This window comes from Phasianus colchicus, chromosome 3 (assembly GCF_987193195.1).
Source record: "Phasianus colchicus chromosome 3, bPhaCol1.hap1.1, whole genome shotgun sequence".
NCBI classification, from domain to species: domain Eukaryota; kingdom Metazoa; phylum Chordata; class Aves; order Galliformes; family Phasianidae; genus Phasianus; species Phasianus colchicus.
Window position 1 is genome coordinate 62427310 of NC_143438.1, and position 27884 is coordinate 62455193.

The 27884-nt window shown below is 43.3% G+C and overlaps 1 protein-coding gene across 1 annotated transcript in view; it reads right to left on the bottom strand.

The window, feature by feature from the left end:
- Positions 1 to 26608, bottom strand: part of SLCO5A1 (solute carrier organic anion transporter family member 5A1) — a 67074-nt gene extending 40466 nt beyond the window's left edge. Inside the window, exon 1 of the mRNA XM_031604814.2 lies at positions 25608 to 26608. Coding sequence (XP_031460674.2) covers positions 25608 to 26535 — 928 coding nt within the window. The 5' untranslated portion in view covers positions 26536 to 26608. The remainder of the gene's footprint in view (positions 1 to 25607) is intronic.
- Positions 26609 to 27884: the final 1276 nt, after the last annotated feature.

Consider the following 27884-nt stretch of genomic DNA (forward strand, 5'->3'; position numbering starts at 1 on the left):
CAACAGAACATCTGCTATTTGCTGACAAGAATCCAAGCGGTGAAATTTAGAACTCCTGTTTCCATTTCCAGTTTTTGAATGGCAGATAATTTGAAGTCTGTCAGTTGTCTTGCCCTTAAGCTCCATCAATTTTGCTTCCTTCCTTTCCTACTTCTGCAAAACCCGAGTCAACTTTTGAACTAAGCCAAGGTCAGTTATCACAGCCCTAAACAAGACCTTTCTCCTATTCTCCACCCGTGGACACAGAGTGGTCCTGTGTGGAATCAGGAACTGGACTTGATGCTCCGTATGGATCCCTTCCAATTTGGAAAATTCTGTGATTCTATGATCTATTTCCCTCCTTAATGCATGCTGCAGCACCCATCCCCTTTAGAATGTTTTTATCCCATGCATGAAAGCATGAAAGATCCAATAGATTATAAGGGACAATCTTTGCTGCACACTTGCCTGTGGTACCCATAGGTACCACAAAAACCCCAAGCTCCAGCAGCACAGCAACACAAGTGCTGCAGTCTCACTACACGCAGCGCATCAAAAGAGACCTGGCAATCTAATCACCTAAAATGATCATCTTGGCTCTGGCATCTCCACCTCCACATGGTTTCAGTGGAGCAGTCAGCCTCCCTGGTAGACCACATCTTGTTTGGTCCCACCTTCGATCAGGCAAGCACAATCCTGGGGCTGCAGCCACTGAGGGAGCACAATGGAGTTGTAGAAGCCCACCTTTCTTGACAGTACTTAGAGTAAATTATATCTCACAGACAAAATAAATAAAATCAGGAAATCTGCCTGCTTAGACCAAAGTACCTCATACATTTTCATCTCGTGTTTTAAAAGAGAAAGATGAGAATAATCTCAAGAGTAAAAAGGGGCTGTTTATCAAGGACCTATATTGCAGAAAAAAAATGACACAAAAGCTGCTACAAAAGGTAAACTGCCTGCATAAAAAGTATTTTTCAGTCTACAAAATGTATTTATTACTTTTAAATTGCTCCTTCTAAATCACATTTTCAATTTTTACGAAGCTGTAATTCGAAATAATTAGATTTCTCTAAGGTCCTTTTTGCTTAATGGTTTCCAGAACTGTGTTCACTACTTAAATTTATTCCAGCCATGTTCCCCTCTGCCTTGATTGCAAACAATTCTTTGCATGTGTAAAATGCTCCATCACACATTATAACACCGCTATTTACCACCAGTAAGTGGTTAAACTGCACAGTAGCTGTTATTTGTATAATTCATGTCATAAGGAGAGGGAAAAAAAAAAAAAACACATCGTAATAAATTATGTTCAATGAATACTTTCTTAGAAAATTGATTCAATGAAGTACAGTAAATTCAGGTCTCTAAAAAGTTTACAGAGAGAAAACACAAAGGGAGTAAAAGAGTGACCTAATCCATTCATTTCAGCATTCAGAAAAAATACTTACACTGCATTTATTCAACTTCAAGTCCACCACTGAAACAGGGAAAATGCAGCAGCTGCTTGGGCTCAGCAGCACTACTCAGCACTTGTGCTATGTTACACCTGGTAACTTCAGAGGCTGTTCTTATAAGCAGAAATTCTGTGCACTAAAGATAAAAATAAGTGAACACTACGTTCCATTAGTGGAGGTGATGCTGCCAACCATTTCAGAAGGTTTTTTTTGCTGCTCAAGTTTTCTTTCTTTCTTTCTCTATTTATTTATTTATTTATTTATTTATTTATTTAAATACAGCTTACAGATAACATGCAACATTCTAAATATTTCAGAAAACAGGGATATCCCACGTCTGGCTCAGGGCATAAATGAAACAATAAGCTCATGGGTTTCATAACTGCTATTTTAGCCACTGCAACAACTTCTTCAGTACCTAATAATGGTCACAATCAAAGACAAGATATTAGGTGTAGTAAATTGATCCCGATTTCTAAATAGGACTAAAGGTGGAGTGTGGCAAAAAAAGTATTTTGATATTTCAAAATGAGGTACTTGACAAAATCTGTCCCAAACTGCTAAACTTTGCTGTGAAAATGAAGCTATATCCAAGGTATGGCCTTAAGTTGAGCCAGGGGAGGTTCAGGTTGTATATTAGGAAAAATTTCTTCTTAGAAAGAGTGGTGAGACACTGGAACAGGCTGCCCAGGGAGGATGTGGAGTAATCATTCCAGGAGGTGTACAAGAAATAGGTAGACGTGGCACTAAAGAATGTGGTTTGGTGGCATGGCGGGCATGGGTTGATGGTTTAACTAGGTAATCTTAGTTGTCTTTTCCAACCTTAATGGTTCTATGATTCCAGGAGTCAGCCAGCCAGCCTGCTCTGGAGCCCTGAAAGACTCCATGACAATGCACCCAAGCAGGCCACCAATATTACCAGATGATACACAGAGGAAACTAAACTGGAAATAGATTCAGCCAGGGCATCATCAAAATTGAACTCTCTTCACAAACACAAAGTTTTGGTTTTTTTTAACCTGAGGACATCCTCTGCCTCACTGAGTATACCACTGGCATGGCACATTATGTCAGGTGCAACACCATACCACCCAGTCTAGGCGTACAGTTTCCACTTACAGCTGGCTATGGCTAGTTTAGCCACAGACATGTATCACAGCCAAGACTCTAGATGGGAGAAGAAGATAGTCAGAACAACAGTAATTGAATCACACACAGAATTTACCTACCAAATAAAAGAGAATTAAGCAATATCATTTTTATCCATTGAAAAGTTTATCCTAGTACATGTTCCAATGAATACTTCCATTCTGACAAAACAAAAATATTGTCTACTGCTTCTGATCATAGGACTTTCTCCTTCCAGAGAGGAAGAATCTACAGAGACCCTATTGTAGCAAAGCCACTGTGATTACAGTAAGACGGACTGAATCCTCTATGGGTCTAAAAATCCCTGTGCTTACAGTACACGCATAAAACAACATGGTTACCGAAGGTATTTTTTCAATCTATTCACACAATAAAAACATATGCAAAGGTCATAAAAGTACTTGGAAAGTCCCTTTCCTCTCCTCCTACAATGGCACCAAATGACAACCAGCCTCTATGCATTTCGAGTATGAGGATACATATCCCTGTGGCATCATAAAATGCATACCCCTTCAACCGTGCCTTTCCATGTTAGTAATTGCTAGCACCAATAAAAGTAGCAAGCACCATGTTCTGCCTAAATGAACAGAAAGTCCACATTAGTGGTCTACACCAGGCCATCTGGCTCCTGGGTTCTAGACAAGTTACTTTGTTTAAAAAGTAAAAACAAAGCAATATATTGCTCAGTCCCTTGCCTGTTCTCTGCGTGCACAAACATCACCACACAAAGTTTAGCACTGGATGGAGAGGAACATTTCTGAAAGACCCCACTGTTACAGTCTTGGCAGCACATCACCACAGTACAACCATCCACTTCATACATGTGTAAGGCAAGCAGAATTTGAACTTTATTCTACTTTCAATTAAAGTTTAGAATTTGCAAAATCCTGCAAAACATACAGTGCTCATTCTGGAGGGATGTTTTTGGTTTGCTTTTTTTTTTTTTTTCATACGCCTATTTTTTTTTTCCTGTCAGGACAGTAATGCAATTTTGTTTCATTTTGCAGGATACTTTTTTAGTGAGACAGAGATATAATCTTTTTTTTTTTATCTGTAGATTTCAAATTTTTACTCCAAAAGATTAACTGCCACCATAAAATGAAGCTGTAGATTGGAAAACAGAGATACAAAGGATAAAATGAATCACCTACAGTTATGTAGCAGAGTGGAAAGGCCAGGAGTACAATTTACTTCCCCAAAGCAATAACTGTGTTCTGCCTGCTGAACAGCATTCATCCTGAAAGAACAGCAAGGGAAGAATAAAAATGGCTCAAAAAGAAAACACTCACGAATTCCTAAGTAAAGGCCCGTGTTTATAGGTTACCTGTTTACAAGCAGAGGAATGAGCCTTAATAGAAATGACAAGATAACTTTATATGACTGAATTGTCTATGTGTTGGGAGAATCAGAGGGCTGAATATTTACATATATGTAGTTCCATATCTGGGAACTACAAGGGGATATCTGTTCCAGCCTGGGATTTTTGTAATGGCCTTAAGTTGTGCCAGGCGAGGTTCAGATGGGATATTAAGAAAAATTCCTCAGAAGAAGTAGTGAGGCACTGGAACAGGCTGCCCAAGGAAGTGGTGAAGTCACTGCCCCTGAGGTGTTCAAGAAACGTGTAGATGTGGCACTGAGGAACATGGTTAGTGGGCACAGTGGGGAAGGGCTGACAGATGGACTAGATGATCTTAGTGGTTTTTTCCAACCTTAAGGATTCTATGATTGTGTAAGCAAAAGAAGCACTGTCATGATACAGTAGCATCCTCCCCTTCCTCTCTTGTGAGGCCCCATCTGGAATATTGCGCCCAAGTGTGGAGTCCCCAGTACTAAAAAGACAGGGAACTGTTGGAGAGGGTCTAGAGGAGGGCCACGAAGATGATCAGGGGACTGGAGCACCTCCCCTGTGAAGACAGGCTGAGGGAGCTGGGCTTGTTCAGCCTGGAGAAAAGAAGGCTGCAGAGTAATCTCATTGCAGCCTTTCAGTACCTAAAGGGAGCCCATATACAGGAGGGGAATCAACTCTTTGAAAGGGTAGATAACTGCAGGACAAGGGGAAATGGTTTTAAATTGAGGGAGGGGAGTTTTAGGTTGGACGTCAGGGGGAAATTCTTTACAGAGAGAGTGGTGAGGTGCTGGAACAGGCTGCCCAGAGAGGTTGTGGATGCCCCGTTCCTGGAGGTGTTCAAGGCCAGATTGGATGGGGCCCTGGGCAGCCTGGTCTAGCATTAAATGAGGAGGTTGGTGGTCCTGCATGTGGCAGGGAGGTTGGAGATTCATGATCCTTGAGGTCCCTTCCAACCCTGGCCATTCTGTGATTCCTACTGCCAGCATGTTTCCTACAAGAGCTGTGCTGTCACAGCAAAAATAAACAGCAGGATATTCCTTCACAGTAGGGAGCAGGTCCTAATTCAGCCCAGCACAATGCTGGAAGGCAAAGGCCAGGATGGAGAACACGTCCAAACCTCAGCCCAGAACCACTCCACCTCTCTTACGTCCCAGTAGCAGCAATGAAGTAGCAAGGAACAAGTGGAAAGCTTCCAAAGATCTCACAGTCAAAAGGCACATTTATTTCCACTGTTCTACACTCACCCACAGAGAAGTTACCCAAAAAACATGACTTTTAACCACTCTTTTGAGCCTGAAGAAAGTAAACAGAGTACATATGAGCAGAACCCAAGAATTCTTCACAAAAGCCTTGAAGTCAGGAAATCACACAGTTCACTTCCTTCTTTTCTTCATGAAAACACAGCCAATCCTACCTATACATGATTTAGGATTTTTTCTTTTATGTGGTTGTTTGCTCAGGAAAAAAAAAATGCTCAAAGCATTGTTGTGTATCAGCTAACAAAGTAAAGTTCAAATCTTTAAATCATTTCCTTTCAAAACGTATTAGTGTTACCACAACTTTAAGTCTATCAGATCCAGGGTTCCACAAAATAATAAACAGAGCAAGAAAGCTGTTCCACTAGCTTGACTTGATCTTTGTATAGAAAACGTTTGCTAATATTTTTGCAAGCAGATGCAACAGATCTGAGAAACCCCTTTTTAGAGCAGCAAAGCCAGGGCACCATTTTACATGCCTACCACACAAAATTAAATGAATGGACCAGCTCACAACTTCATTAAAAAAATCTGAAAGTTAAATGAAATACTAATATGCCTAATGACTTGCCAATGTCAGATGAAGAGCTTTAAACTTTTACTTTTTGCTCATGTATTTGTTACTTGTATCAAAACAGCATCATTATGAAGCATATAAAGCTCTTATTTCTAAACTGTTTTATGTTTTGTATTTTAAGAGTACAGTCATTTTCACAGGATCCAAACCCAGTGTCACAAAACAGGGAGATAAGCCCAATCTGAACACACAAATATGAGCTGCCTATCCCCGTGTGTACCTCTCACACATGCCATCCCTGCAGTGCTGCTCCATGTCACACACTGTGCTACAGAGCACAGCACTCATTAGATTACACTACTGATTATGTGCATCCGATGCAAAATTTAAAAAAACTGAAAATACCAAAGAATAAAGGCTTGTATTTATGCCATGCTATTTCAGCAGTAGGGAAGCCTGGCTTGAGAAAAGACTGCCCCAACAAAAACTACTCTAGTGCTTAAAATGTTTTCTTTAGTTCCTTATTTCTAATAACTTCAAACTTCTATTAAGTAGAAATTCAAGAGCCAACTGCAGACTCCTGTTGTTTGAGATAACTCTGCTTCATTTAGAAACACAAATACTACACCTTTTCTTTTTCTGCAAAACCTGACTTTTCTGTCTTTATGTTCACCTATAAACAAACATTTGCTGGTACGAGCACAACTTGTGGTTATTAAGTAAACATAGGACAGATAAATCTGCTGCAAGAGCTTAGTGGAAACAGCTGAAATTTCATGTGCAGTTTTGAAATCAATGAAGTTAATCAAATTTAGACATCATGCACAAGAAAAATCTTGGATCAGATAATTAACCATAGCATGCATTATCAGATTTTAAACAAATTTTTTTAAGGGAAGAATTTTTCAGTTGACAGCACTACAAAAGCACACACTGCTATCTCTGATTCTAAGCATATGGAAAGCCCCACAGACGTACACGGTTTGCGTGACCAAAGATGAGCTTGTCTCTACTTGCATGATCAGAACCAAGATTGAAAACAAAGATGCTCTGACATTCTCTCCACAGATTAAGAGGTATTAGGCGCTTTACGTTCCCTAAAGAAATGTTTTTACAAAACAGAAGTGTCAACAGCTACTTGAATGAATAAATAAGAGAAAAATCAAAACAGTCTTCCTTAAACTTCTGAGGTCTTATTCCATGTGTAGGAAATATTGATGTGGAAATGCACTTTTATTGAAATTTAGCTCTCAGACAAATACACAGACTACTTGTACTGGATGCAACGAGAATTTCAAAAGATGAACTGAAATGTAAAACTTTGCTCTGAGCTGTTTTTCTTATGGAAATCAGTTACCAGAAACCTCCACATCTCACCTCCAAATTTATCAAATCTCTATCAGTATGCTGAGTCATAAACATAAGATAACGACTCCCAAGATGACCACTACCTTTGAGCTCCGAGACTCCAACGTTTCATAAAAGCACATTACTTGAGATGTTTTCTTCTTTGAATGCCTTAAACCAGTGAAACTAGGCAAAGATATCAACCACTCTGTAAATACCTACTGAGTTCCTCCTAAGTCCCTTCCAAATTCTTGACCTCTCAGCATCTCAAAATTACTTTCAAGGAAATGTCATAGAAGTAACATACATTTCCATACAGAAAGTGATCTACCATATATTTAGTTATTAGCCTAAATTCTAACCAAACTACTGCTGCAAATCATTTTAAAACTTTGATTTCCAAAGTCCAAGTCATAACTTCTTAAATAATTTGTCTTATTTCCCATTCATTCAAACACAAAGCTAGTGAAAGCATTATTCACTCAAGCAGAATTCTGTAAATTAGTGGGCTACTCTCATGGGGCAGGCAGGCGCTTCTGCCGTATTACTCAGCTACATTCTTAATAACAGGAATGACGCTGAAGCTGTCAGCTGCCTTAAAGAGATATTGGAGCTGCTCCTTGACTAATAGTCATTGTTTCTGTTAAGCCATGTCGAGTGGGAATATCTCATCTCTGCTTTTTAATTGCTTTGCTTTGTTTTTTTAATTGTTTGGCAGCTGAATGCACATGCATATACATTTAATTTTCATTGAGGACTATTCCCAAGAGTAACTTTAAGTACATGCTTATGGACTCTGCTGATCCCAATCTCTTCAAACAAAGTTTCCTTCTTGAACAACACTTCTAACTGTAGTGGAGAGAGGCTGGCTTGTTCATTTGCATCTCACCTCCTCTTCTTTGGATTCTCATAACTGTAAAAGAACAAACTGTGACGGCTGAAATTTGGCCTCTGCAAGCAGACCTTATCATATCGATCACCAATAAATAAATGTAAGAGATTGAAGTATTTCCAAATTACGTGATCTTCAAATTGCAGCAAGAAAACTTGGGTGCACAGCCACATCACTAGAACCCCAGAGGAGTATTTCAGAATACTTGCACCTGTCACAGCTTTACATCACATTCAGGCAGAGTGAGCAGACACAAATACACCATTCAGGTCTTCCTGTTTTGGGCAGGGAGGGCACTCACTCCCACTGGGAACAGAGGAGAAAAGGCCGGTGAGATTTTTTCAGGCATAGGACCAGATTTGAGAAGATGACATCATGCATCCAGGAAGAACAAGGAATACTTGCCAATTTCTTAGCAAAATCTACGCACCTTAAGTACTTAATGTCAACACATATGGGTTTTACTGGTTTTTGTGTACAAATCAGATAAGGACATGCAAGTTTGAGATTTGCATAGTAGGACACAAATTCTGTGAACTGTGCAAAAACCAGACCTCTTGTGCCTAGGAAATTAACTGAGAAAGAAAGAGAGAAAGACTAAACATTCCCTGAAAAGAATATTTGACTATCTGTTGATAGTCAAAGAATTTCTATGTACATTTATTTTTCTTTGGTCCTACCAGCAAGACAGTGGAACAAAGATGTAAGGAAGGAAATTATTTCAATCATTTTCTCTCACAATTAATTTCCTTTCAAAAATTGGTTTATGCCTAGGAGGCACAGGTTAATTACTGAAAATCCTGGTGATTGCTTTTCCCTCTGCTACCTCTACTAATAGATAGCAAAGAACATTTTTTCTTGTTTTCCTTGCAAATTGTACTTACATTTTCATCTTTCAACTGAAACAACAGGAATTACAGTTCATTACTCATATCTGACTGAAAATCTGCCTGTAAGCAAAAGCATATTATTCCAGTAATTTGCAGATGACCTTGTTAGCTTTATTAATGTTCATTGTGTTGCTAAAGAAGTTATTTTTCTACATTCACAAAAGGACAAAATCTGCAATACCCTGAATAAAATAGTATTAAATAACAATTGGGAAAGCAAAATGCACAGCCCTATACTCATATTTGAAACCATACTGGGAATATTATAACAGAATGAAGACTCTGAAAAAAAAGATTGTCATCCATATGTTAAAAATTCTGAAAGCTACTTATTTTGGCTAAAGGAAAACACCACCATTTCATGAAAATCTATGAAGTATCAAAAATTACCCTTTATTCTCTTAAGAAGCACTGTTTAATTATTATCACAAAACTTCAATTACACTGAAGTATTTGTTTCTGCAACAAAACCCAAGTTTTGGATACGTGTTTCTGGATATGTGTCTCTCTCCATTCCCATGACTCCATAGAGGGATCACAAGACAAAAGTGAGAGTTCTTTCACATCTCTGTTCTGCTTGGACTAAGCTGAGTTTTTCACTGCAGCACTAAGAAGAGTGAGAAGCAAATCCAATTCAAGCAGTCTCCACACCAACAGCACACGGATGACGAAGATCTCAGGTTGTCTCCTCTACCACTACCCACAACAAAAAGCTTTTGGCTTTCACGCAACAGTAAAATCTTCTTATGGCTCTAACCACAATTTCTATTAGAATTCAGGTAAGAGAATTAAAACCACCTATAAAGAGATGGTGCTTAGCCAGATCTTCAACCACCAGATAGCCAATTCAGAGCCTAGAACATAGAGCCAACTAACAAGTCTTGCAGTTCTAATTTGACCTAATTTGCTGAGGGATATGGTTTAGTGAGAACCATTGGTGATAGGTGGATGGTTGGACTGGATGATCTTATAGGTCTTTTCCAACCTCAGTGATTCTGTGATCTAAATAACAAGTTTTGCAGGGAACCCAGTCTATGCCAAGCCTGAGTGTGTACCACATGGCCTTATGACAGCAAAACAGAAGAAACTTCTGTATACCCACAAGCAACTCCAACTACTGGAAGTGCTGTGAGTTTCTCAGGCCCTGACATTGATTCAATGAAAAGAGTTGCTCCAGACCATGATCTAATACCCTTAATTAATGAAGAATCACTTTAACAAGACTTGTGACACAAACATGTGCTGTTCTGTCCCACCCAATGGGTGATATTGAAGATCTACTTTGAAAACCTGCACAGGAGCCTTAACCTTAGTCTTGGCCAGAGTGGAAACAGCCATTCCACTCCTTGCTGAACAGCCTCAGGAAATAATCCTTAGTTGACAAATGGGTTATCTTCGTCCTTGTGCAGACATCCCAGCCTAGGGAGAGATGCCTACAAAAATTGCCCCATATTGAGCTAATGAGTGCCCACATAGAAATGAACTGTTCCCGAAGTGCCTCACATGCTTGTGACAGTCCCATAACACTGGACACAGAAACAACAAGTTGTTGCTATTGACAAGGCCATGGTCAACTTGGATAGAACAAAGAATGTGAATAGCCAGAGATCTGAAAGAAATGAAGGGAAAAAGAGATGGGAGTCCCACAGAACCATAGAGAAAAAGGAGGAATGTGATCTTGCAGGAAGGAAGGAAAGAAAGGAAGAAAATTAATTTATATTTTTTACTTTAGACAGAAGGCCACCAGAAACATAATTTGTTACTAACTGATTCTATAAATAAGTGAGACTGCTCACAGCTCAGTTGGGATCCTCAAAGAAATGAATATTCATCTCATGGGGAAAAGTAGATATCAACATGTAAAGTCAACAATCAAATTAAAAAAATGAAAATATCTGTGGTTTTTATTACTAGATAACGTGTTCTACATATTTTGGGTTGGTTTGAATTTGTGCGTCAAATTTTTTTTTAATGCTATTTTAATGTTTATATTACCACATAAGGATCAAAAGTTAAACGTTTCACCCTTATCAAATATAAATCATTTTACCTAGATGAAAAAAAAAACGACTGAATCATATTCCAAAAATCAGATTTAACTGCGTAATAATTTGCCAGAAAAAAAAAAAAAAGGCATCAGAATACTTTAATTGGTTCAACCAAATGTCATTGTTTAAACACTGAGTGCAGCACTGAAAAAGTAATTACTGTTACAAGAGGTTCTCCTTAATGATACTATTATAATTACATCTGCCTTCCTTTTTAAGATATAAACTATAACTGTGATTTAGGACTCCATTTGGAGCTCATTCTCTGTCACAGTAAGATATGTTAATATGTTAATAAAAGACAGAAGTGTTACTAATTTGCAATGTTAGCGTTTCCAAGAAAAAATGACTTTTATTACGAGAATCCTTCCAAGATGTTTCAAAAGCCCATAGATGGAAAACTGAAAAATTCATAATGAGCATTAATTACTTTCACTGTTTAGATAACTACTCAGCTGACACGTTTTGAGGAAAATTGGCCAATATGCTTTTATTTTAGCTGTATTTTTTAATAAAATCTGATTATTCTGTTTATTTCTTCTTTCTTTGAGTAGAATAAAGCATGGCAGTCTTGTTTCTCAGCTACTTAGATTAGTAGATTATTAAGCACGTTGCTATTTTTCATTAGTAAAAGATTCTCTCACACTTAACAAACAGACATGAAAATCATAGTGGCTAGAGGCTATGGACAAATGACTTTCAGCCAACTTTAGGCACACCTCCGTAGCAGTAACATTTTAAACAGGATAATTAACTGTTGGAGCAATCTTCCTAGGGAGGTGGCAGGCTGTCTGTAACTGTGAGAGGTTCATTTTAAGTTAAATGGTTTTATGGATACAGAGCTTTGCATAGGGATAGCACTGTAATGAAATCTAATTCAACAGATGTCAGAGCAACTGAACGTGATAGTCCTTTCTGGCCCAATAAAGCATGAAATTACCCCACATACTCTCCTTTCAGCTCTATCACAGTGGACTTTACAGACACAGTCATCATCCTTCGGACAGAATGATTCCAAGAGCCAATAAAATTCTTTAGCTTCCTTACCAAACCACCGCCAGAAATCTGCAAAGCCCTTCTCCAGGTAAGAGAAGGAGCAGAGCTGGCCCCATGCTCAATATGTGGTGCTCCTGACCATCAGTTCAGCCTTTAGAAGAAGCCTCACAATGGGTGGGCTCAAGACCAGCTGTAGCTTTCCAGGTTGCATGAGTTATTTACATCAGGAAGATTCTGCTGGAAGACGATTACCGTCGCACATGCAATCTGCAAACTATCACAACCTTTAATCGGTTTAGCACAGACAAGTTAGGCTTAAGTTTGCACGGAAGATTAAATGTGAGCCCTAAATCCCATGAAATTCATTGAAAGTTGGGTCTCTGACTTACTCAGGCTCCTTGGAACATCTTAATAAGCTCAGTTATTAAATTACTCAGACAGAGAGATTGACAGGGAAGTCATCAAAGAATGACACAGGAGAGTCACCTGCAATAACCAAGACAATGTTACTGGTGGTCGCCACAGCTCCAAGCACAGTGACAATCCACTTGGCATCCTTCCACTCTATGGCAGAATTTTACAAGTGACAGAAGAGAGATGACTTTGCATACTGGTGGATCCCTAACTAAATTTTCAGATTCAGACTGAAAATCTGCCCACAAAACAAATGAAAGCACAGTTTACAGATAGGGGGAAAAGAGTAAAAGTAATGACCAAAAAAAAAAAATCAGCATCTCGTACTCCTTCAAAGAGCAAATACAAAAAATGTAATACATTTCTATGTTTATGTAATACCTAACCATAACTGTAATCCCCCGTCCAATTTTAATAAACTATATTGTAATCAGATCTTTTTATAACGGCATAAATTCAGTATCGACTCAATGCAGCACTCCCAGTATTTATTAAGATGTATTTATTTTGCTACTGAAGATATAATGTAAAAGTAAAATAATCAAATACCAAAATGTCACCATTTACCAGTGTGGTTTAGTGGGCATGGTGGGGATGGGCTGTTGGCAGGACTGATGATATTATTGGTCTTTTCCAACCTTCATGATACTATAATTCTATCCAACATGTTCCTTTCTATCATCTAATTTGCATATTTATAATAAATTTTAAAAATTATTCAAACATCACAAGCCTACTTTTGCCATCACTGCTGCCAGTGCACTGAAAGAACACTAACAGATCAGGAATAACAACACAAGTCAAAAAACGGTGTCTGCACAACTTCTGAGACATGCAGACCTTCAGCTTACTGCTGCCTCGGACACAGGTGAAGCTCCTCAGCTATTTCAAATAGCACATCTCAGCAACACTCATACCGAAGGCAGAGTCACAAATGGCACACTAAGTTCAAGGAGTACACCTGAACTTTGAGATGCCTCTTGTAGGGGTTTCCTCTTCTCCACCACACAGTGGCCCCGTCCCATCACTGGAGTAACTCATGACACCAGACACACTGACGTGGCAGCAGTGATGTATGGCACACTGACAGAACACACAACCTAGGGTTCAATTCTAACCTCCTAATCTGCAGAATTTGTTGTCAAACACATCACAGCTGCTATTTTCATGCTCCATCAGCAGCACAACTACAGCTAGCACTATTTTGCTCACTTCGCAAGCGCTCTGCTGAGATTTTGCTGAGCCTGAGACAGACGTACAGAACCAAAACTCTTTTTGGATCAAATGTAGTTAAATCACCATCTGCTAACTCATATAACAAACCACTCAGGCAACTGTTTCTTTCAAAACAGAAAACTGAGAGTAACACAGTACCATGGTTTTAAAACACTAAAACTGCTGGGAAAAGCTTAGCAACTGAAAGATCAAAACACTGCAGTGAAAAACTAGCAGAGAGATGACAGTAGAATCAGACATTTGTTTTCAGCAAATACAGCTGAATAACCAAACAAAAATATTACTTCTTAGTTTCACACACATTCAACTGTGCAGAAAATTCCAACAGCTTGCCTTTTCTTCTCCACAAGAGAAACAATTCAGAGATACCACATCAGGCTCCTATCTTTGGAATATTTAGCACAAGGCTGATGGGCCCATAATTCAGAATTCAACCATTAATGTTCATTGGCCAGACCTGTAAGCCATTACCACGGTATTAACAACATTCAGATGGAGAGTCCCTGAGGACAAAGGAAATGAAGTGCTATGCACTTAAAAATCCATTCATAATAGGAAAATCCAAATGTTTTTGTTCAGCTTTTTTTCTTGCGACGTTATCATTAAACATTGTGACTCTAATCCAGAACTTTGATTTATTCCCTAGAGAAAGTATAGATGAACTGTTTTGACATGTTAATCTTTGACCATTTGGGAAAGTGCAGTAGGAGCACTTTAATCACAATACATGCAGAACTGGAATATATTTAGCAATAAACAATTAGCACAATACAGCAATTTTATATAGAAGTTTGCTCCCAAAACTGAACAAGAAAGCTGTTAATACAGGTAAGTGCTTATCAGTAGAAGAGGTGACACAGGGTTACCTAAACATAGGTAATCTCTCAGAAAAGCCCTGAGAAGCCTGTGGATGATTCCTTACAGTTATACAAATTCTCTGTGATACTGAGTACAACACAGAATGGATGTACTGCACAGGTAGCAACTCAACACAGATTGCCTCTTATTAGCACACACTTCTGAAACCCATCAGGGAAATAATTACAAAGTGCCAGAATAGGGAAGCCTGAAGTCACAGGCCATTCCCAATGAGAGCAAATGGAAAATTTCTTTCTCTCTAGCCTAACCTAAACGTCTAAATGTCATGAACAAGGTACTAGATGAAAACAGGAGGAAAGCCGTGGTCCTCAGACAGGGACGTGACTATTTTACACTAAGAGCAGAAGAAATTTGAAATGAGTAACAAGAAATGAACAGTAAAAACGCATTTCAAAATGACAGCTCAACATTTTTCCATCTAAAGTACTTCTGCCATCAAATCCAGATAAAGAGAACTGACATGAGTTCCCAAATTGTTTTCACAATAGAAAAAGACACCTGTTTTATTTTCCCCTAGCTGGCTTGGTGAGTAGATAAATTTTTAATAGACCACATGCATTTTCATTATTTCAGATTAATTAAATTTTGTACAAAAATTCCAAGAGGATACGCTATCTGTTCAAGAATGAAAAAGCTTTACAGATCTGCTCCTGCTCCCACTCAGTATCAGGTGTGCCTCATTATCTTCAGAGGGAAGATGCACGTGTCTACAGTTAGCAGCGATTTATTAACTCTTCTCAAAAGCTTCTCTAAATCTAATGTTCATTGGACGCCAATCTTCAGAACCACGGGCAGAAGACAGCAGGAACTCACCATGGCTCTGGCCTTCAGAAGCACGAAAGCATTAATATTAACTAAATGCCTCCAGCCCTTCCTTTCTGCTCTGAATCCCCTTGGTGCACAGCTAATTGCTTCTCCCCCCAGTATACACTTCTCCTGGGCCCTGCTGCACAGCAGCCAGCCTCATGTGTTCTAAATCAGATGAGCAGCTTGGAGACAGGAATCCAGAGTGTTCAGGGCTTTTCAGGGTGCCTCCGAAGGCAGCTGAAGTGTTTTATGCAACCTAAGTGATCTAGTTTTTTTCTTCAGCTGAATTTCTTACATTAGGAAATAAGCTGAATTACAAAAATGAAAATCTCCGTGGCCTTTTTAAAGCAAGCACACCAATTAGAAACATGAATAGAAAGGTCTTGATTGCAACTGACATTACTACTGTGAAACATTAATATTTTCAGCTGGAGAGAGGACTTTAGTTAATATAAAGATTAAGAAGTAACAAGGAATCTGGAAGACACAAATGACAAATGCGTTTGCCAAAAAACGAGCCCTGAACTGATGACTCTGACTTGTGCTCTATTATTACTTGCTTCACAATCCCACGTAAGAGGATTACTGTCTATTTTGGCACTGTGTATAACAAGAATATACAGCACATAACCAAGGGGTTGTGCTAAGAGACTGCCTCGTAACATCCCTCCCACACACACAGTCTCTAAGGCACAGCTCCCACAGCACAAAGCAACCAGCTGTCCACTCCCCAAGATCCAAAGAAATGGAGGGAGGGAAAAGCAAAGAAGTCAACAAGCCTTTGGGGTTTAATTCAGTGGGAATGCAATATCGCCTAAATTAAGGGCAGAGTTGTATTATTTTGCAGTCCTCTGCATACAAAAATAACCACTCTGCCTCTCATGGTCCGCCTTCTATTCAGTACCCAAGCAGCAGAAAACGATCTGAAGAGCAGCCAGGGACTCTGACAGTCACAAGAGCCATGCTACCATCTCTTCTAATGCCACACTACTAATTCTTCTAATATCCCTGGACAGGCTACACAGCAGGCATTAATCCAGCTATAGAAGAGTTGCTTAGCCCAAAAGTCATACTTCAGAAAATCTTTGTATTCAGACCACAAAGAAACCCATCTGAGCATTTTATTAAGGTAGACATAGGAAATTCACTGCATTCCTAATATACTACACCTTTATTTTTCACTGTCGGGCACAATTCAAACAAAAAGCAGCTGGCTCACAGTGTAGGATGTCTATCTGCTAATGTAAACCTTGTGGCTATCAAACTTTTCTACCATGACCATCCATCAGTCCTCCCACTGTCTGTGCCAGTTATGTCTTCTCCTCCTATGAGGAACTCGTCAGCTCTGACCCCACAGATAGCAAAACAGTGAAATGTTATTTCTCACATACTGAGAGAATGTCACCCGAAACTGCAACATTTCTTCCTGATCTTTTCCTCAAGAGATGTATTAGAAATACAGTATAACTCTGAGAGACAAAATATGGGGTTTTCTTGAAAGCATTGCACTGCTTCAGTCCACCTAATGCTCTTCTTCTGCAGGTTTTAAGTTCAAAAACGGAGGTGCAGAGAAGGATGAAAAGAGGAATAAAGGGAAGTTAAATATAGATCATAAACAGTTCATTTTCACCCTACCCAAATAGTCCATTTTCCAGTGAAAATAGTGCTATTTAACCAAAGGAATAATAGCTGCTCTAACTAAATCAGGGTAGAAACTCTTTCAAATACATTACTTCATATATTATTCTGTTTTTCTCTTGTACACTGAATCTCCTAACCTTACCACAGGCTGAAAAGGCACAAACGTACAGAACCCTTCTTGCACAAGTGTGAAGGTTTTTTTCAACTCCTTTCATGTTAGGTGGTTGGGCAAATACCAGACAATTACTTTCACCTCATTTCTCACAAAAGGCTGAGCTCAAGAGCACAGGCACAGTTCCTTTATCCAGTCTTTTTTTGGTCTTTTTCCCCACTCAAGGTGGAATGACTCCCTGCTTGCTGTGTCCTACTTGCTTCTGAATGTCCAAAGCTGGAGCTCTTATCCATAAACTCAAATAAGAACAAAAAACACCCAAATCTAAGCAAAAATCATAGAATCATTGATGTTAGAAAAGACCACCAAGATCATCTAGCCCAACCATCACTACCACGCCTACAAACCACATACCCCAGTGCCACAGATCAATTGCTAATATGTATCAAGTATAGAAAGAAGCCAATGCTAATGAAGAAAGGTCTTTATCCGAAATTCTGCATAGGCTCAGTTGTAGAGGTACCATGACACCAACACATACACAGGGCTTCCAGATACCAAAATACTGCAACTGCATCAAATTCATCCCTCAGCTCTGCCTTAAAAATTATTTATGGTAAGACACTGCATTACAGTGATGCGGTGCTGGGTTCAGAGCACCTTTTACACTGGGGGTAGAACAGAACTAATGTTCCTCTCATTATAAAGCAGGTGGGTAACAAAGTAACACCCATTTGTGTGGACAACCCCAAAGGCTCACATTCTGTGTTCAGTCATGCGTTAAGAGAAGAAACTTAATTTTCTGAAATTCCTATTTTTAGGCCAATTACACAATGTACCAGATAAATATCTCAGCTTGTGTGCATCAGCACTACCATACTGCAGACTCAAAACCTTGTGTTATTATCTCTATTCCCCTATGACTACACAATTTCTCTAGGGATACCCTCACTATTTCTACCACTCAGCAACTGCATTAAATCAAGTCGATGCAAACTGCCCATCAGTTTTACAAAATTTAGAATCTGCAAAATTTTGTTGCTGTCTTCTATAGTAAGTGATTTTTTTTTACCTCTTAAAATGGGAATTGGTGGTCTCCTTGCAGCTGACTTCAGCATCGCTACTAAAATTCTTTTTCCCTCGCTGGAATAAAGTAAGGAGCAGAAACATAAAAATAGATTAAAATCAGAAAATGGCAAACTTTCCTGATTACTCTTTTGATACAGAGATACCAGGGGTGGGTAAGCCATGTTCTGGTACTCACTGGCAGCATCACCTCCAGCTCTTCCCATCATAGCATGATGAGTCCTGTGCCACTAACATGAAACGCTCCCTTCTCTTTAACATTTCCTGGTTTCTCTAAGGAGCATCCTCATGAATTTCTCTTGTATTTGACCTGTGAGGCTCTGAGCTCATTCCTTTGGGACTTTTGATGGAAAAGACAGTGTTTTGAGCTGTCCAATATACAGCAAAACCTATCCAGACAACAGCTCAGCTGAACAGAGCAATTTTTCTTTAAGGACAAGGAACGCTTGCTATATAGCAACCTCAGATAATATCTTACAGAGTGTTTCCTCTGCAGATATGCTTGGGACACAAACGAGGCTTCCTTAGCACATTTTGTGTGAGTAATCACAGGTCAAGCAGCCTCCACAATGTGCTCACAACTCTTTCACTACCTGCCGTGTTTTATCTACATAGAAACACATTTCTTTAAAGGACTGCTGAGGAGGTCCAGTATTCAAACTTCAACCTGAGATTGAAAAAAAGGAAAAGGAGCAGTGGGAACCTAAGTGTAATTCAGAGCCCTTGGCTTCAGGAGCACTCTGGCATCTCCAAGTGCCTGCATGAAACCCAAAGGAAAACACCAAGTAGATCTGGGAAAAACACGGTGATAAACTATAACAGCAAACACCAAGCCCTGGCCAAATATCCACCAGAGGACATGCCCAGCAGAGAATATAGTTTAACAAATCCAGAAAGGAAAGGATGCAACAAGGAGAATCCCTATGGGATCTACTTTTATCTAATAGAATAAATTCACTGAAAACAGACTCATAAATATAGAAAGTAGTCACTAGTCTAACAAATAGCTGACTGAATTCAAACAAGCGGAGAGCTGGCAGCTGGTTCCAGAGTAGCAATGGCTGTTAAGAAAATGCTGAGACTCCCAAAACTGTCACTCCGGACCTGTAAGCACTGATGGGCGCAGACCCCAGGAGCAGAGCTATCTGCAGCTGAGGTCTTGTGCATATTGCAAGGTGAAGCAAGCCTTAAAATCAATAAACACAGGCAGAGGGAAAATGGAGATCAAAAAATGTCCCAACAAAGCAACAAAAGCAAAGCAAGGTGTACAGGAAAATGGAGAGGAGAAGCATAGTGGAACAGCACAGGAACGTTTATCTTCCTTCAATAATTTCCATATCAGCTTGTTCAAATCACAGGTATAAGTATCCATGGTTTGGTTTTTTTCCCTAATGGCATCTCCTCCAGATTCCCCAGCAGACAAGTCACAATGGAATTCCCACTGGAGTGCGATGTTTTCCACCATGTTATGCATCTCAGTGCCAATCAGGAGGTGAGAACTGGTGCTTGGGAGCAGACTGCCAAGTGCAGGAGCAGCACATAGCAGCACCAGAGCTCTGTGCTCACACCTCTCAGCTTGTGGAGAGGCTGAAGGGAGGAGGAAAGACCCATGTCCACAAGCTCTCTCACTAGCAGCGTGCATGGATTTCTGGCCCTGTGACAGCACAACAGATGCACAAACTCAGCAACGAAGCAAGACATAGCGCATGCCTCTCTGTGCTGCAGCACACTCGACATATTCTTTCCCATCATGGGAAATGGCCTTTTTATTCCTGGGCTCTCAGGAGGGGCTGGGGCACGGGTCTGACTGGCTGACAATCTCCATTCTGCATCAAGAGCTGCCAGTCCTGGCCCCTCTGTGGGCTGTGGATGGATTAGCAGAGGCACCCTTGGGCTGGGAGCTGAAACTCCAACAAACTCCAAGGGAGATTCACAGGGAGGAAGGCCATCAGCCTGTCCTGCCCTCAGCATACACAGCATCAATTGCTTGTGGCTTGTTCCCTCAGCAGCCACAGGCCGAGCTCACCCCAACCACTGCAGATTCATAGACTCACAGAATGAGATGGGTTGGAAGGGACCTTAGAGATGACATAGTCCCAACCCCCTGCTGTGGGCAGGGCTGCCACCTGTCAGATCAGGCTGTCCAGGGCCCCATCCAACCTGGCCTTGAGCACCCCCCGTCAGTAAAGGCAGCAGTGCCTGAGGAACTGACTGAAGCAGGAGCTGGTTCTGCATGGTTACTACTCGACTGCTTTCAAAAGAAATGTAAAAATAATTTAAAAGGGAAGATCAAAACTGAGCTCATGCCTTCTATGCTTAATAAAGGTTTTCAAAATGTTATCAGGATGAAAGACTTAGAACAGGTTTAAAAGCAAAGTGTGAAACCAAAGAAAGATTCTCACATGACAGAGTCACTTTTCTGCTTCTTTAAAATCTGTGGATGAAATCCACTCACCTGCTTTAAAAATTTCCTGATCAAAACTTGGAGATGCTGGCAGCCTGGTTTACAACCCCACCTGCACTCCTTATGCAGCCAAATCAGAAAGCTATTTAGCTCTGTGTGATGGGACGGAGCAACCCCGTCTGCCCACCTATATGAGATTCTCCTCCCCTTTGACTGCATAAGCACTCTTACAGCTTACATGGCCACAAAGCTTGGCAAGGTACCGGGGCCACTGCATAAGAGTTAAGGGAAAGTATCCCTGGCAACTCCGAATCGAACCCACCTGCAGCAGCAGCAACAATTACAGGGACTCTTTACAAAACAATCAGTGTACGGAGCTAAAGTTTCCAGCCACAGGGTAACTAGACACTGGATCCCAACCCTTCAGTCCCTGGGAGAAGGTACAGACAAGCCGGTGCTCAAAGGCTGCTTTCATGTCTAAGTTTCCAGGCTTCTCTGGGGAGCTCTGCATGCCCAGACACTTGTCTGCCAGAATCAGGTCGGCGGCAGAACTCTCCTGGCAAGAGAGGAGCTGTGCTCTGAGCAAGCAGCATTCCTGAGCACCAGCAGGTAGAAGGGGCACTCCCAGACCTAGAAGGTCTAAGCAAATACAGCTACTGAGGCTGGTATTTCCGGGAGCTTCGTGCTCCTGGGCCCCACCTCAGCTGTAGAATAAGGTAATAAAACTGCATAGCTGAACTTCAAGTAATTATTACAAACCGTGTCTGCTGCCTGATCAGCATTTTAACATAAAGGAGGTTACAGAAATGCCAGAGAAGCACAATAGTCAGTGTTCCGAGTAATAAATCATCTGTGTGGGAACAGAGCTCAATCCGATCCATGCCTACATGCAGCCCCCTCAGCTGCACCCCGAGAGGCTGCATTGGACTGAGAGCACAGTGCCCAGCTGCAGCCTGCCCTGCTCCCTCAAAGCAAACAGCTGCTCATGGGCAGCTCTGAGCATCAGCCCACGGATGAACTAAGGTGTAGTTTTCACTCAGATAAACCGATCCTGCAGCTGAGAATAACCTGAGCACACTGCTCTTTTAAACAGGAAATCCAGCGAGCAATAAAAAACGCTGGTGAGCACTTTTGCCAATTTCAGCTTTGATACTCTTCTGCTAATGTTAGAAATAGCAATCCACAAATGGTCCTCCTGAAAACAAAGACGGAGTCCAAGTATTTTAGAAACACGTCTAAATATTTATTCTTCTTCCAGGGCAGGAAAGGATTTTAGTTCCCTAGTTCTCATGCCATTATCTGCACCAACCTCAGTTACACACATCTATACATTTTTTCTGCTGTTTTCTCATACAAGCTTTATGTTTGCATTTTGTAATTATCATTTGTTCTCTAAACTACTGAAAGCCTACCTTCTGCTAAATCTGCATAGGCCATTTGCTAATAACCCATCATCACCAGCTAACAGCATTCTTGAATAAGACAATAGAGCATCCTTAGCATAACAACTAATCCATCTAGACTCCTTTCTGGAGGTTACCAGCGAAAGCCAGGTGTTTCTGAATGCTGAAATATTCTCATCAATGCAATACTTCTGTAAATTCCCATATTGTCCTCTAATGTATGAATTTTCAAAGTAAATTCTTTTGTTATTACAATAGGCACTTGCAAAAGAAGTAAAACATTTTAAAATTATTCAGGCACCATAATGCCACTATGAAACCTTCCAAGTGCCACAGCTAATTCCAGGAACAGCTCCTACAGTTCACGATACAATTGCAGAATGACCTCACAGTCAAGACAAACTATCAGATCCCTAAAAAAACAAACAAACAAACAAAACAAAAAAAAAAAACACCACTGTGTTTAAGTTTCAGAATTTGAGGCAGGGTACAAAAAGCCTTTAGAAGTCTAATCTGACTCTGAATGAACTGGAAGGGTTTTCACCTTGGTGTACCTTCAAGAACAAGCTGCATGCTGGGGCATGCTACCCTACAGCCAAGCACCAGGGGACAAGATTTGAGGAGCAGACAGTGACAACTCTGTGGTCTGATTTTTGGGTGGTCCTGTGTGGAGCCACGAGGAGTTGGACTCGATGATCCTCATGAGCCCCCTTCCAATTTGGGATATTCAATGATTCTATAATTTAGTGATTCAGCAGTTTCTACAGAAGGTGTGTACCTTCCATTTTGCATTATCTATGGGAGTCAGTTTAAGGGAGTCAGTTCTTGCATTTTCCAGACACCTGCTACAATCCCGGCTTGCTTCCAAGCCTGATGCCATGCATTTTCTCCAGGTCAGCCCTGTAGCATCAAAGCCCCGCCAGGCCAAGGGGCTGAGCACCCCGAGCTTCACAAGGGAGAAACATCCCGCAGGAGTGAGCTCACACATCGCCGTGCAGGCGCCCCAACACGCGTCCCCTTGGCACCTTTGTCCTACTAAAAGCAACATACCACCTTGCGAACTGGCACCTGGCCACCCCGACAGATGGACTGGAGTGCAGGCAGCCAAGAGACTATGTATAAGCACCAAATATGTTTTTTAGAGCAGGACTTCCAGCCAGGAATGTTAAAACAGCTGTCCGCATTGAGCTTGCATGCCTACACTTAAGAGGATATGCTATTGCCACTCGAGCCCTGAGCTGGATTAACTTGAAAAATAAATAAAATAGCCTCCACATCCACATAAGGTGAACTTTTGCAGCATCAGGATTAGTGATGCTGAGGGGGCTTCACTATCCAACAGTCAGCAGGCAAACTGGAAGGGCTGAAGTGCTCCCAAGTTGTGCAGCTCCATGGAACTTTTATCATGTGCATGCTTCCTAACAAATGTTTTTCAGTTGAATATTTAAATCTGTTTTAATTAAAAAAGCACAGCATGCAGTACCAGCCTGATTTCCAACAAAACACACTGGTGACTTTACACTCTGCATTAGAGGATACCTCTAGTTTGAAATTAGCCATCTTCACTGAGAAGCATCCTCGTGTGAAAGGAATGCTTTCACAGGCTCTCTTTTCAAAACCTCCAAGCAGCCCAGCCCAAGATTTCTGGTTAGCTTTTGGCTACACACATCCACAGCCACGGAGCCCCGGCAATCAACACACTTGCCTCTATGGTCCACACCATGCCTGGCCAGGCTGCCCACTGCCTATGAAGGCCTCTCCTCAAGAACTGAAACATTCTGAACCTCAGAGAAGCACCAAGCACAGGTTGCTCATGCCAGCATGACCAACAGTGATCTTTATTTTTTTTTCTTTCCACAGCACTCAGATCCTACTCCTGCACTTAAATACTGTATAGCATAAAAACTGACAGGAAGCAATGATACATCCTGGTGAATCTTTTAAACGTGCTTTGTGTTCATGTTAACTTGCTTCCTGGCGGACAGATCAGATGGCTGGCACAAAACCCACATTCACACTTCAGCTGAGTATCTCACCTTCACTTTTCTCATTTGCTACACACAAACATCCCATCTATGTGGGCATTCCCAGTATAGATCAAAGCAGCACTCATTGCCTGGCTCCCGGCTCACCCACAGCCTTCCAGCAGTTGCTGGTGTCTTTTACCTTTGCTAACTTTAAGGCTGATTTCTGCAGCAATTAAAAGCTGCCTGAGTCACTTTGCCATGACTTCCTGTGCCAGCAGAAATTCATGGCAGCACAGTTTCTCCTGCAGTGAGGATTTCCAATAACCTTGCCACCCCCTCATTAGGGCTCTCTCGCTCCACTCCTCTCCTTTGCCCTTCATGTCTCACCTGCAGCCAATTCCCTCTTTTTCCCTTGTTTTTAAGAATGGTATGAAATTACCTGTTGCCAAAATCTTCAGCCCACTCTCTGCTGCTCCAAGCTACAGCTATGGACCTCAGCAATGAGACACTTTGTTCTTCCAGGCTAAGCTGAATTTCCATCCCAGCACACTTTTCTCAGAGGCTGGGGAGAGCAGGAAAACGCTGTATAGAATATTTCACCAGGCAGATCAGCAGTGCTGTGAGAACAGCAGAGAAAACACAGCTAATACCTACACTTCCTTGTGAAGCCCAAAAACGCTCGGGGCTTTCTCAAGACACTACACATAGAACTGACTTTAAAATGGTTCAGGGAGCAGTCATGTTGCTGATGAATAGGTCACAGGGAAGAAAAAACACCGATGTGGATCATTACTTTCGCTTAACAAAGTAATTACACTCACACCATGTGAGTTCCTGTCATAAATGTCTATTTTATGGGGAATGATTACCTCCAAGGTTATTGCAAAGATGCAGCAAATTAACTGGCAATGGGAATGCTGAGCATCCACTTAGCAGCTCTCCCAGCACCATCAATGCCTCCCTTAATCTGAGAATGATTTAAAGGGCTGAGATTCATTTCTCACAGAATCACATAAGATACCAGCAGAGCGCAGGGAACAACAAATCCTCCTTCGTATTACACACATCTATCAAAAATGTACAGTGTTCCCTATCATCTCCAATCCCCAAATAAGTTCAGTACATAGTTAAGCAAGAAAATCCTTTCTTGCATGATAGGAACACCTCCTGTACCTGCCAAACTCCAGTGCAGAGGGCTGTAACTTTGGGGTGTTCCTCAAGCTCCCACACACAACTGAGCTCTAACCCTGAAGGTGTCACTTACTGTTATATCCAAGTTCTTTCCAACTGAGTACCCACATAATTTATTGACGCTTGCCAAAATTCATTGCTAAATAACTTCTGAGAAAGTAAAACAAAACATGTAAAAATCTGTCAAAGTATCGATAAAACATCAGCATTGTAACTACTCCAAACGAAAAGCACGCTGGTCGAAATTTGGAAATGCATTTTTTCTGCATTAGCAAAAAGAACACTCTTGAAGGGGCTGAGCTAACTGTAGCACTGCTTGCAGAAGTCACCTGCTTACCCTGGGGAAGGCGACCTTCTCTGATGTTCTGCTCCACAGTTACACACTGCCTGAGCTTCACCTGTCACTGCTGGTCACCATCCCACGAGAAAAGGGATGGAGGGGAGAGGGCATTTTATCACAGGAAAGCACGGCAATTTTATTTGGAAAGTTTCCTTTGGAAGGCAACCTGGTGCTGTTCAGAAGGCACAGAGTTGAAGCACCTTCAGATGGTACCTCAGAAACCCAGAGCTCAGCCAGAGATGCCTTACCTAGGTAAAGCGAGGCGTTCTCTTTCTTGACGTTGTCATCCAGGTAGGTTGGTCCCAAGGTATAGATAGGTGTGGAGCCCATGCCGATGAGAATTTGGGCACAAATGAATAAAGCTACATAGAGGGAGTGATCGTTCCCACCGGAGTCCTTGATGCAGGCCGGCGAGTCCCACTGCTCCTTGGAGGTGCCGTTGCCGGTCACGCACAAGCCCTCGTTGCTGACAGAAGAGTTCAGTTCCTGGATCTGGTACGGCGGGGAGATGAAGTGAGGTAGGGAGAAGAGAGCGGCCCCCAGGGCGATGAAGAAGCCCCCGACGGCCAGCCAGAGCGGCCTGCGCCCGCGCCCCCCGAAGTAGCTGATGAACACCACCACCACCAGGCTCCCGATGTCGAAGCAGCTGACCAGCAGCCCCGACTCCGAGCTCTTCAGGCTGTATCTCCGCTCGATGGTGGTGATGACGCTGCTCAGGTAGCCGGAGACCATGAGGGACTGGATGAAGGTCAGGAAGCACATGCACACCAGGAAGAAGCGCGAGTCCGCCAACACGGCCCGAAGGCACGCTCTGCCCGGCGGCCCCGCCAGCAGCAGCGGCGGCGGAGGGGCTCCGGGGAACACCCCTCTCCCGGCCGCCGCCGGCTCCGTCCTCCGGGGGAAGCTCCCGATGCCGCCGGCGGCGGCGGCGGCGGCAGGCGGGGTGCCGGCAGTCCCGACGGCGGCGGCTGCACGCGGCCCGTCCTCGGCAGCCGCCGGGGCGCCGGCGCTCGGCGAGGCACCGCCGCCGCCCCCGGCCGCCAGGGGGGAGCCGAGCGCGGCCCCGCGGCCCCGGGGCGCCGCCCCGCCGATCGCCGGCAGGCTGCGGCACCGCGCCGCCGCCGCCCGCTCCGCCCCGGGGCAACGCTGCTGCGCCGCGTCGTCCGCCGAGGCCATGCTGCGCGCCGCGCCTCACAGCCGCCCGCTCGGCTCCATCGCCGCCGCGCGTCGAACGCGCTGAAAGAGCCGGCGGGAGTGCAGCATCGCGGGGAGGGGAGGAGGGAGGGAGGGGACGGGGGTGGCCCTAGCCGCGGCCGCACGTGTCAGCCCGAGCCGCTTCTGGCTCCATCCTCCCTCGGTCGCGCTCAAGGGGCCGCCCGCCCTCCGGGACGGCCCCGCTGCCGGCGGCTCCCGACTCCCTCCGCCGCGCGGCCGCGCTCGGCATCCGCCCGCCGCTCCGCCGCCCGCATCCTCCTCGCTCGCTCTGGCTCTCGAGATCTCTCTCCCTCCGCGCCGCCGGTGACGGAGCTCCGGGGGCCGCCGAGCTGCGGGACGGAGAGCAACGCGGCGGTCAGCAGCGCACCGCCCGGCGCTCTGCACCCTCCCCCCTTCCGCACACCGGGAGCGCCCACCGCCCCCACGGGTTTACATAAGGCACAGGCGTGTCCCCGGAGAGCGACCCTACGCCAAAGGTCGCCGTGCCACGCTTTTTATTTTCGAGCCTAAAAATAACCGCGCAGAAATAAACACCCGGCGGGGGGGGAGCGGCACGGGCGGGGGTAAGGGGAACAAAGCCGGGCGGGAGCCGTGCCCCCCCGGAGCCCGCCCAGCGCTGCCTACCCGAGCGTGGGGCGCGAGAGCTCCTTTGTCCGCTTTGTCTCCGACTCGGGGCGGGAGGGGAGGAACGCGGCCCCTCGCCGCCGGCGCCTCACGCCCGGTGCCCCTCGGCCGCCTCCGCCTCCGGGCAGCGCAGGCGCGAGCGCAGCTCGGCCCGGAGCCGCGATGCCGGCTGCTGCCCGGCTACCTCCGCCCCGCTGCCGCTTCGCGTCCCGTTGTGAGAGCGAGACGGGCCCGCCGCCAAAAGGGCACCTCAGGCGGCGCCGGGCGGCACCGAGGGCGCTCCGCTGTGCTTTGTCAGGGGGTGAAATCTGCGGAGGGCGATACACCAACTACAGCGTATGCTGCGAAGTGAGAGGAAAGAACAAAGGGATTCCGTAGGGGAAATAAAGAAGCACCCGACGTCCCGCGCTGTGCAGGGTCCTGTCTGCAGCGTGAGCCCGAAAGTGGGATACACGCACACCTGGGGAACGCAGTTCAAGGTGCCCTCCTCCCGGTGTGTGCCGTGTCCTCAGTCACACTTGCTTTTCGTTTCCTCTGGTTTAAAAGCTCCTGCACGCTGTGACGTGTGTTGCCCAGAGAAGTTGTGGATGCCCTATCCCTGGAAGTGTTCAAGGCCAGATTAGATGGGGCCCTGGGCAGCCTGGTGTAGCATTAGGTGGGAAGGTTGGTGGCCCTGCATGTGGCAG